At 36.5% G+C, this 10656-nt stretch overlaps 1 protein-coding gene across 1 annotated transcript in view; it reads left to right on the top strand.

The window, feature by feature from the left end:
- The window catches only part of CCDC171 (coiled-coil domain containing 171), a 224718-nt gene that overhangs the window by 7491 nt on the left and 206571 nt on the right, over positions 1 to 10656 (top strand). Inside the window, exons 4-6 of the mRNA XM_004677677.2 lie at positions 2422 to 2596; positions 5814 to 6004; positions 7980 to 8111. Coding sequence (XP_004677734.1) covers positions 2422 to 2596; positions 5814 to 6004; positions 7980 to 8111 — 498 coding nt within the window. The remainder of the gene's footprint in view (positions 1 to 2421; positions 2597 to 5813; positions 6005 to 7979; positions 8112 to 10656) is intronic.

Raw genomic sequence — 10656 nt, forward strand, 5'->3', positions numbered from 1 at the left:
CATTTCCCAAGGACTTGTCCTGAGGTATAAAACTGTATTTGAAACAACTACAGGTGATAATTTAAATTTAAGTAAGTTAAATAATTGTGATCCTTTCTGTATGCTGTTGGTAACCCGTACCCCATTTCTAGTTGCAAAGAAGTCTTTACTTATTTAGGCTCATATTGATTTGTCTTTCCATATCAGAAACACTTCTTGAACACTTGAAACCATTCTGATACCAGAATATTATCACTTTGTGATAATATCGTTGAACCTCCTTTCAACAAAGAAACAGTGATAGAGGGACTTTATTACACAGGTACTGGAAGATATGAAAATAATTAGGGACACATTAGAGGAAATTGCTACCTCTTCTAGGGTGGATAGAAGCAGGCCATTTTAGATGGAACTAGGATCATGAAAGGAGTTTCCAGATGGGTTTGCAGTGAAAGGGACTTTCATTGGTTAATTCTCCCAGAAACCAGTTGTTAAAGGGAGCCTGGAAAAGCAGTTTCTACAGTACTTTAAGTCCAGCTAAACAAAGATATGGGAAGGATCTGAGAGCAAATAGTTAAATGACTCACACAAATGGGAGTCCCCAAATGTTACCAAGTATATTTTGGGAGGAGAGAAAAGGGGAGTGGAGAAAGAGACTACGCTGTGAGGGATGGAGTAAGCTGAAATAAACTTTGGCATTATCTTGTATATGTAAGTTAGGTTGTTTTATGGTGTTTTTCCTTAACTATTAGGAGATATTTGTAAATTCTTATTTTGTAAGTATGGTGTTTTATAGACATTTGCTTTTCTAAATTTAAAAAAATGGATATTTAAATTTTATTCTTTACATATGGAAAAGACTATAACTCCTTTTGTACTTGCCATCTTTATTTATTTATTACTATTTTTTAAGATTGATTTGGGCCCTCCCCGATGGTACAGTGGGTGAGGACATAGCACTGCAAACTAGCCCCAGTCACCTCAGTGCAAGTTCAGTCCCTAGCCCCAGAGGTGATCCACGTGGACAGCAGACCTCTCCTATCTGCCTGATGCTCCCCTCAGCAGTGTACTTCCTCCATGTCCCTGTTCTGCTCCCTACTCTTGTGTCTGGTGAATACTCTCACTCCCCTGCACCTCTGGCTTGTATCTCTGGCCTGTACTCTAGTTCTGTATGCATAAATAAATACTTAAAAAGATTATATTATTTATGTATATAAATGATGAGTGTAGTTCAGAGGTGTGGGGTAGGGGCAAGGTGAAAGGATTCACCAGAGACAGAGTGGGGAGCAGAACAGGCCGACTGAATGAAATACAGCGTTGAGGGGAGCAGCAGGTGAAACTGGAGAGGTCTGCTGTGCCATGTGGGTTGGCTCCCTAGCCAGCCAGGATCTGGTGGGGATTGAACTCATGCTGCAGTAGCTGCAGATAGCTTCATAGTGATGAGACTTAACTGTTTGCACCACCATGGAGGCCTGCACTCCATATTTTTAACAGCCACTAGTGGTAATTTCTGATACTACTCTTTAGAAATTTTTATGTCTTATTTGATAGCTGGACTATCTATTTCTATCTCACTGCTTCCTAAATGATGCCTTTCTAGCATTCTTTCTCATCCACCATCTTTTTCTTCAACCACCAATAAGTAATGTTGCTTTACTTTGAACTATTATAGCATTTTCCCCTCTTTCATAAAACTTACCCCATATACCTTTCTTTAACATTTAATTCCTTGTGAACAGGTACTTTATAATATTTGTTTTTATATATTTTATTTCACTCCATTAGATGCATAGCAAGTATTTAATATAATTTAATGAATCAGTGATTAGAGCATGAATTTCAATAGTGGAAAAAGGCTTTATAAATAACCTAGTTCAAACTCTGTCTTCCACTTCATGGAAAGGTATCAGAGCAGTCAGTTTAGTTTAGTGCATCACAAGCCCTGAAATATTGACACTTTATTTTATGCTCAATCAGTAAGATCATTATCAGGAGAAATAATATTGATAATACTTACCAAACTATAGTTTTATGTAATTTGCCTGTTGATTTTACTTAAAGAATCAAAGAGAGGAAAGATGAGTTTTTAAGTGCTTGCTATGTATCGTGCATTTTTTTTTTCATTTCTTAGGTATGGTTTTCTTTTTTTTTTAGGTATGGTTTTCTGATTGAAGCTTGTGTTTTTATTTTTATAAAAAGTGCAAGAATTTTTTGTTTTCTAATGAATTCTTTAAAATAACAAAAAAATTAATGAGTGACTTTTGGTGAGCAAGGCTAGTGATTTCTTTACAGTCTTTGAAAAAGTATAAACATATAAATTGTTGCATTGTAAATATTATAGAAACAAGTCTCTGTAAGAAATAAAAAGGTTTGAGTAAATGATCTCATACTTTTGGAGGCTTAGTTTAATATTGGTTCATAGTATTGGAAATCTGTTTTTAGCTGACAAGCTATGAAAGCCAGATCGCCAAGTTACGATGTGAGGTTGAGAAAGGAGAGTCATTACGTCAAAGTCTGGAGTATGACCTGGCTGTTGCTAGAAAGGAAGCTGGTCTAGGAAGACGGGCTGCTGAAGAAAGATTAGCTGAGGCTCATAAGATCCAAGAAAAACTTTGTGGTAAGATTATTTCTATCTCTTCTGGTGCTTAGGGTTGTGACCTCAGTTTCTCTCTTTGCTGAATGTTTCTCATTCCATATTGTGTACTCATTCCATATTATGTCAGAGTGTCGACTCACTTACTTTTGATGGATACACTGGTGATGTGTGTAAAGTCTCTAGCAATTATTTGAACATTTAGCTTCTTTACATTAGTTTTAAAAATTTTCTGAAAGTATGGAAAAATGACCCAGAATTTTGTTAATCACTTTTTAGAGCACTTACCCTTGATGTTTAGTAATATTTTGTGTAAACTTATCACAATTACATTTATCCATTTACGGGAGAGGTCTGCTGTGCCGTATGGGTTAGCTTCTTGGCCTGGAACTCATGCTGCAGGGGCTGGCAATAACTTGGTATGCTGAGATGTTAACCCCTGCATCAACAGGGAGGCCCCTCACCCCATATTTTAAATTTAACCTTTTATCAGTGGGCACTTAGATTCTTTCCATGTTCTAACTAATTAATGCTTAATAGACATTGTAGAGCATATTATTTTTTCATATGGTGGTTTCATGTTCTTCATTCAGATGGATGGTCAAAAGTAGAATTGCTGGGTCATATAGTACTTCCATTTTTAGTTTTTTTTTTTTTTTTGGTAGCAAATCCATATTGCTTTCCAAAATGTTTATACAGTTTGTACGGTTTATATTCCCATCACATTGTATTAGAAGTCCTCTTTCTTTGCATCCTCACTGGCACTTGCTTTTGGAGGATTTTTAATTTGTTGTTCTTACCGGTATGAGATGGTATTGCAAATTGTGATTTTTGACCTGTATCTTACTTATAAAAGCAAAGATGAATATTTTTTTCATGTATCTGCTAGCCTAAATATCCTTAGTTGTTTCTTTTTTAACTGTTAAATTGAGTAAGCTTTTTCTGTATCTTGTATTTAATCCTTTGAGTTGTATAATGTGTAAATTTTTTTTAAAGATTTATTTATTTATTCATACAGAACTGGGGTACAGGCCAGAGAAGTGAAGGGTGAGAGGATTCACCATAGACAGAGTGGGGAGCAGAACAGGCAGATCGATGAAGTACATTGCTGAGAGGAGCAGCGGGTGGGTCAGGAGAGGTCTGCTGTGCCAGGTGGTCACCTGGGGGCGGGCGGGGACTGAACTCATGCTGAAGTGACTTAAGCTTCTTAGTGCTGTGCTTTAACCCTCTGCGCACCAGGGAGGGCCCATTGTGTAAATATTTTTAATCCATCAGTGAGATTAGATCTTATTTATATGTTCTTTCATTATGTAAAAACCCTTTTGCGGTAATTCCAGTTGTTTATTTTGCTGTATTTCCTCCTTGATACAGGATTGAATCTCCAAAAACATTTTTATCACTCGTGTCATAAACTGTATTGCCAATGTTTTTTATTGTCACAGGTTTTATATCTTTAATTCATTTTGAATTTATCCCTGAGCATGGAATTTTAGAGTGATACAATTTTATTCTTTGGCCATCCAGTTTTCTCAGCACTGTTTTTTTTTTTTTTTTTAAGATTTATTTATCCATGCATACAGAACTGGGGTACAGGCCAGAGTTGCTGGGGCAGTGAGAGGATCCACCAGAGACAGACTAGGGAACAGAATAGGCAGAATGACAAAGCACACTGCTGAGTGGAGAGCAGTGGGCAAGACAGATCTGCTGTACATGTAGGTCACCTCCCGGGCCCCAGGATGGAAGTTGCACTGAAGTGACTTCTGCTAGCTTTCAATGCTACGTTCTAATCGCACCATCAGGGAGGGCCCAGCACTGTTTTTCTGTATGTGTGAATTTTATTGAAGTACCCTGCACCATTGTTAAAGAGACTTTCCTTTTATGATTGATTCTGGCTTGTCATAAATTGGATATTGATATATACATGAATTTATTTCTGGGCTTTCAGTTCTGTTCATTTGAGCCATATAGCTACTTTTATTCCAGTACTATATTTGTCAGATACTATTTCTTTATAGTATAAAGTCAAATAACATGATGCCTCCCTTTTTTTTCCCTTCAGGATTGCATTAGGCATTTTGAGGACTTTCATATAAATTTTATTGTTTGTGTTCAATTTCTTAGGAGAATATTGTTGGTATTTTGGTAGGGATCACATGATTTTTATATATTGCTTTTGGTAGAATAGTCATTTTGAGCATGGAATGTCTTTCCATCTCTATGTCATGATTTGATCCTAATGTAACAGTGTGTAGGTTTCATTGTGTTAAGTCCTTCACCTTCTTGGTTAGCTTAATTTCTAGATATTTGATTCTTTTTGATTGTGAATGAAATTATTTTCCTCTTTTTTAGAAATCATTTACTGTATCTAAAAAGCAACAAAGTTTTATATGTTGATTTTGTAACCAGCCACTTTGCCGTATACATTAATTTCTAATAGCTTTTTGGTGGGGCTTACCAATAACACATCTTCTATGAGAGGACATAGGTGGTATCCAGTTTTTCTTCCAGTTTGGTCTCCATTTGTTCTAGTTGGTAACCTCAGACTCAAGCCAGTAATTACCACTTTGTATCCTTCTTCTTATAATTCTCCAGTAGTGTATGTACCCTCTGTCCTGCACACTAACTCTGTGCATACTCTTCTCCACTGTAGTGTCTGTCTTTTAGAGTCCCTGATGTAGGTTTATGCACTTGAGTTAACAATAGCAGAGGGGCTCCATATAGCAACTTTCTCTCCATGATATTGCTCTAAAAAGTTTAATTGCCATTTCCCCCATGTCCTTTTGCCTCACCATTGCTCCTGATATATGCAATAATAATTTTTCTTTCAGAGGTTGTTGTCTTTGTTTTGTTGAATTTTTTTGTGTGTATATATGAAGAAAACTAGTCTGGCATCTTTGCTTTGTTGCTATCTTGTCATTTGCTAGTTTTTTTCTTGTATAGGAGAAAAAGTGGTTGAGTTGCTGTTGGTGCTAGTAATGCACTTAAATTTGGATATGTGTCTAGGAACATGTAATACTGTTTCACATTTGTCTGGAGGGGAAGAAGAAATTGAGAAATTATAATGATAGTCTGGTTCTTGGGACAGTAATTTTTCAGGATTTTGCTGGCACGAAAGGAGAGATTATTTTATCCTAAGATCATGCAGTTAAGTGGAATCCTCTCCATTGCCTAAATCTTTGACTCCTAGTGGTTTCATTTTTATGGTTGTAAATATACCTATTTTAAAAAATATTTTTAATAGCTCAGAATACAGAACTTCAAGGAAAGGCAAATGAGATTGAAAAAGCATTCCAGACTTCTCAGCAAAAATGGAAAGAAGAATGCAGAAGATTTGAATGTGACTTGGAGGAAAGAGACAATATAATTCAAAATTGCAATCGAGAATATGATTTACTTATGAGAGAAAAAAGCAGACTAGAGAAAACTCTACAGGTAAAATATTTTTACAAATGCATTTTGCTATATAATATCATTTTCATTTATTGTGCTGTATACTCTTTGCAGTTATCTTTGGGAAGGAAAATAACTACCAGAAAGCAGAAGAGAGATTTCCTTCTTTCCTCATTGTTCTTTCACCCACCCTCTTTCCCTGTTTTCCTTTTATTTCTTCTTTTTCAGGGATATTTTTCTTCATTTCTTTAGTAATATGATTTAGTGGTATATTCATAGATACACTGTTTCTGTTGCAGATGACAGTTTAGGGTCTATGGTTAAAAAGAAAAAAACAACACAACAAACACTTCAATGGACATATTATCAACAAGAACCTATAACCCTTTTGGTCCAGTACATGAAAATTGGGAATGTAGACTTTAGATTTTTGTCTGAAAATATAGAAAAATACTTTTAGCTTGGTACAGATGTTGATTCTGTTTATTATCTACGAGTAGAGCACATTCTTTTATGTCTTGATATGATACATAAAAAAACTGCTGACTTTTAACTGAAATTATTGTAAACAACCTACTCTCCCATTTTCTCTTACTTACTTTCAAAAATATGATTTAAGGTTGAATTTGCCAGCCACTTAGAAGGTAGATTTTGAATTACTTATTCAAAATCTATTTTCTATTTTCTGGTTTAAATTAAAAAACTTTCCTATTTTCTGAAGTTTAAGTTAAAAAAGAAGAAAATGCACCACATTTGCTACTGTGATAACTTTCAGTCTTTTAGAAATAATCTTTCCTAAAAAAAATAAGTACCAAAAAAGCACTTACTAAATTCAAAAGTTTTGGTTTGAACATTCCCAGACATTGTCAGCAAGTCTCCTTTTGATTTTCTGTACATCAGTATTCACAGTTTGCCCCTTTTCTTTTTGGTGAGTACCTCATGTGTGCCAAGGGCTCTATTAGTATTGGAGTCATGGAAATTTAGGTGGAGACTGGTATTACAAATCACTGGGTGGCTCTGTATAAGCTGTCCCATGGTCATAAAATGTCTTAAATCTACACAGGAAGAAGGTAATCATAATAGCTTTCCCACTCAGTTAACCAGTATCTGAAGATAAATGATCTTGATCAGTTATTTGGTAGGAGACTTTTACTCTGATCTTGTATATTGCCTTTGAACTGATCTGTAAGAGATCTTTGGAGAATTGGGGTTGAATGAGACTTGATACTTTGCCTTAAAAGGAAAATATTCTTCTTGATGGCTTTGCACTAGTGAAAGTTCTGAGGGTAATATTTATCATGCAGATCCATAGTGCTGTTACATGATTGGGGAGTTCTACTCTCAGCCACAGAATCTTTCTCTTTGTATTAATGGGGACTTAGTTTGGGCTATTGAGGAACCTTCATTTTATATTTTCAAGGTTCTGAACCAAATCAGACTAGGAAAATTAAAAAATAAATGCCTCTTGTACATATTATCATTAGAACTAGAAATTAGTTACATCTAAGACTAATTTTTTTTAAACTTTAAAAATTTTACACATTCTAGAGTTTCCTTATTTTGTTATGTTATACAAAGCTCCTTTCTCCCCAGTATTTTCTGTCAAATTTATATGTAAATTTTCAGGGACAAATGACAGTATGTTTATAGGAAGAGATTTCCATATCATCTACTTTAATATAGATTTACATGTATATATATTGCATATAATCTTTGTTTTTGTCTGTTTATCATATAATGCATTTGTTAAAACCTCAGGTTAAATATTTCAGAAAAACTTTGTTAAATATATGCCCATATATATGCATATATAATATACTGTTTAAATTAAATCAGTAGCCATAACTTTTTGTTCATATATATATTATGATACAAATAATAGTTTTATTAGTAATTTCAACATACAGTGAATTTTAGTAGTCTATGAGTGTGGAGAGTGGAGAGTGTGGAGGAAATGTGAGGAAGAAGGGTAACTTTTATTAATCTGATAGTAAATCAAGATTTTTTTCATCTGAAGGAAGTGGTGGAAAGTCATCAACAGGAAAAGAATGAGATGGAATCCCATATCAGGGAGACAGCACTGGAGGAGTTTAGATTACAAGCAGAACAATGGGAAGCAGAAAGAAGAGAGTTACAATTTATTGTCCAGGTATTTAAGAACAATAATTCAATTCCTTATGCATATAATCTTAAAGCTTATCCTATTGAAGAATACATTAATGTAATACTTGATTAGCTTACTAAGAAAATAATTCCTGATCTTTGCCATCTAATGGCCATGTCTCATTTGTAGTTATGTGACAGTGTGGACACCGTTACTAATGAATTCATTACAGTTAGAATTGGGGGAGTTTCATTAAATAAATTGTGTGGTTTTGAGAAAGATACATGTACATTTAGTATTTTATTTTTCAAACTTAGTATTTTCTATTTTTCAACTTAACATGTGAGACCATTCGCAGTCTTAATAGCATAAAGAAATAGACTAGGAGTGGGGTGAAAGGAGACAGAAGATGTCATCAGAGGCAATTCCCTGCTTTACTTCTGCGACATTAATCTGAATGTGGTGCAAAGAGTCATGGGGCCTAGTGAGTTTGGTGACTTTGGGAAAAACTAGGGTACCTCTTGGACATTGGACATCAGTGCAGACTGTGCCAGAAGTTCACACTGAGGAAATTCAGTTCTGTTCAACAACAGGTGGCTGAGAGAGGTGCCTGGAGAGCATGGCTAAGGTGGTGCTTGCCGTGCAGTCTTGGAGATGTGCTCCCATGTTTGGCTGGCAGCCCTGTAGAGAGGAAAGCTGGTTTAATATGGAGGTGCATCTTCAAGTGAGGGAAGATATGCTTGAAAGAGTCAAGTTGTGCCAGCTGGGCTGGGTACCCAGTGAAGAAGATAGGGCTTTGGACAGGGCTTACCCTCCCAAATCCTTTCTCAACTGGTGTTGATCCTGAGCTGACAGTACAGCTTATAGGAAAGCTCTATATCCTTAAGGTATTTTTGAAAAGATGGCAAACTGGAAAGCTTCAAAATGGGCCGATGAAAAATAACAACCTGCAGACTACAGAGATGCAGGTGTGAAAACCCTGCGAGGAGGGCTGTCAGCTGTGATGCAGACATAAGCCAGCCTCCACACACCACTTTCACCAGTGCCTATACTCCTCCAGGCTCTTCTCCCTCTCTCTGAATCAGAAGCCTTAAATCACTTACTTCCAAGATACAAGGTACTGAAAACTCAAGCCAGGAAAAGCTAAAAACATCAACATAAATCCCACAGCACCCTTTGCTGGAAAAGGAGAAGTTCCACATCCTTAAGATACTTACTTTTGAAAAAAATGGCAAATTTGAAAATGGGCAGACAAAAAAATTGTAGCATGTGACATCTTGAGTCTTCAAGGGAATATTCCATCCTCATAGAGAGAATAAATATTCAGAATGTAACCAAAAAGGCATGGAGGATCTTTTTTCCTATAAGATACAGAGTTCAGTAAATAGAAAATCTGATAAAAAATATACTAGAAAACTCAGAAAAACAAATGAAAGCCCTGAGAAATAAAATTAGTGAACAGAAGATAGAAATTGATTCTTTAAATAAGAAAATAATGGTGGGCCTTCCTGGTGGTATAGTGTTAAGTCTCAACCCTTATTATCAATTCCTGGCCTGGGAACTAACCCTCACATGGCACAGCAGCAGACCTCTTCTGTCTTACCTGCTGTTCCCCTTAGCAACCTATCTTCAGTAAATCTACCTCTTCTGCTCCCTGTTCTGTCTCTGGTGCAGTGGCTGTCTCTGATGAATCCTTTCACCTCCCCCCACCTCCACTCCTCTGGCCTACCCCCACCTTCTATGCAGAAATCAATAAATCTTAAAAAAAAAAAAAAGAGATTAAAAATAAAAGAATGGTGGCCCTCCCTGGTGGTGCAGCGGGTTAAAAGCACAGCACTGAGAATCTAAAGCCGCTTCTGCATGAGTTCGATTCCCGCCTGTCCTGGAGGTGACCACATGGTGTGGCAGACCTCTCCTGACCCACCCGCTGCTCCCCTCAGCAGTGTACTTCATTCATCTGTCTGTTCTGGTCCCCACTCTGTCTCTGGTGAAGCCTCTCACCGCCCCTGAGCCTCTGGCCTGTACCCCAGTTCTGTATGCACAAATAAATAAATAAATCTTAAAAAAAAAAAAAGAATGGAGATGCAGGTGTAAAAAGATCAGTAGAGGAGATAAAAAAGAAAAGGTGTGGAGGTGGAATAGACTAAATGGAAGATCAAATCAGTGACTTTGAAGTTGGTATTACACAAAAGAATTCAGGTGGGCAAGGAAGAGAAACCGGAAGAAGAAAATGAACATTATCAGACTGGTTTCTTCTGCTATCTTTAAGTAGATTGTTCCTATTTTGTGTTAGTTAGCAGATTATACTTGGGGTCTGGAAATGCTATTACCGTCAATTTATGTGGAATATTTTTTTGAGCATTCCAAGACCTAAGTAATAACCTACCAAATCATACCAAGGAGGAATATCCTATTTTTGGATAGCAAGGGGAACCAGTATTGTAACAATAAAATTTTGAACAAGGTCCCTCCCTGGTGGTGCAATGGGTTAAAAGCACAGCACTATGACGTGAGAAACAGCCACTTCATGAGTTCGATCCTTAGCCCTGGGGGTGACCCATATGGCGTGGCAGACCTCTCCTGACCCACT

Source organism: Condylura cristata, unplaced genomic scaffold, assembly GCF_000260355.1.
Source record: "Condylura cristata isolate star-nosed mole 26May11 unplaced genomic scaffold, ConCri1.0 scaffold00006, whole genome shotgun sequence".
NCBI lineage: Eukaryota > Metazoa > Chordata > Mammalia > Eulipotyphla > Talpidae > Condylura > Condylura cristata.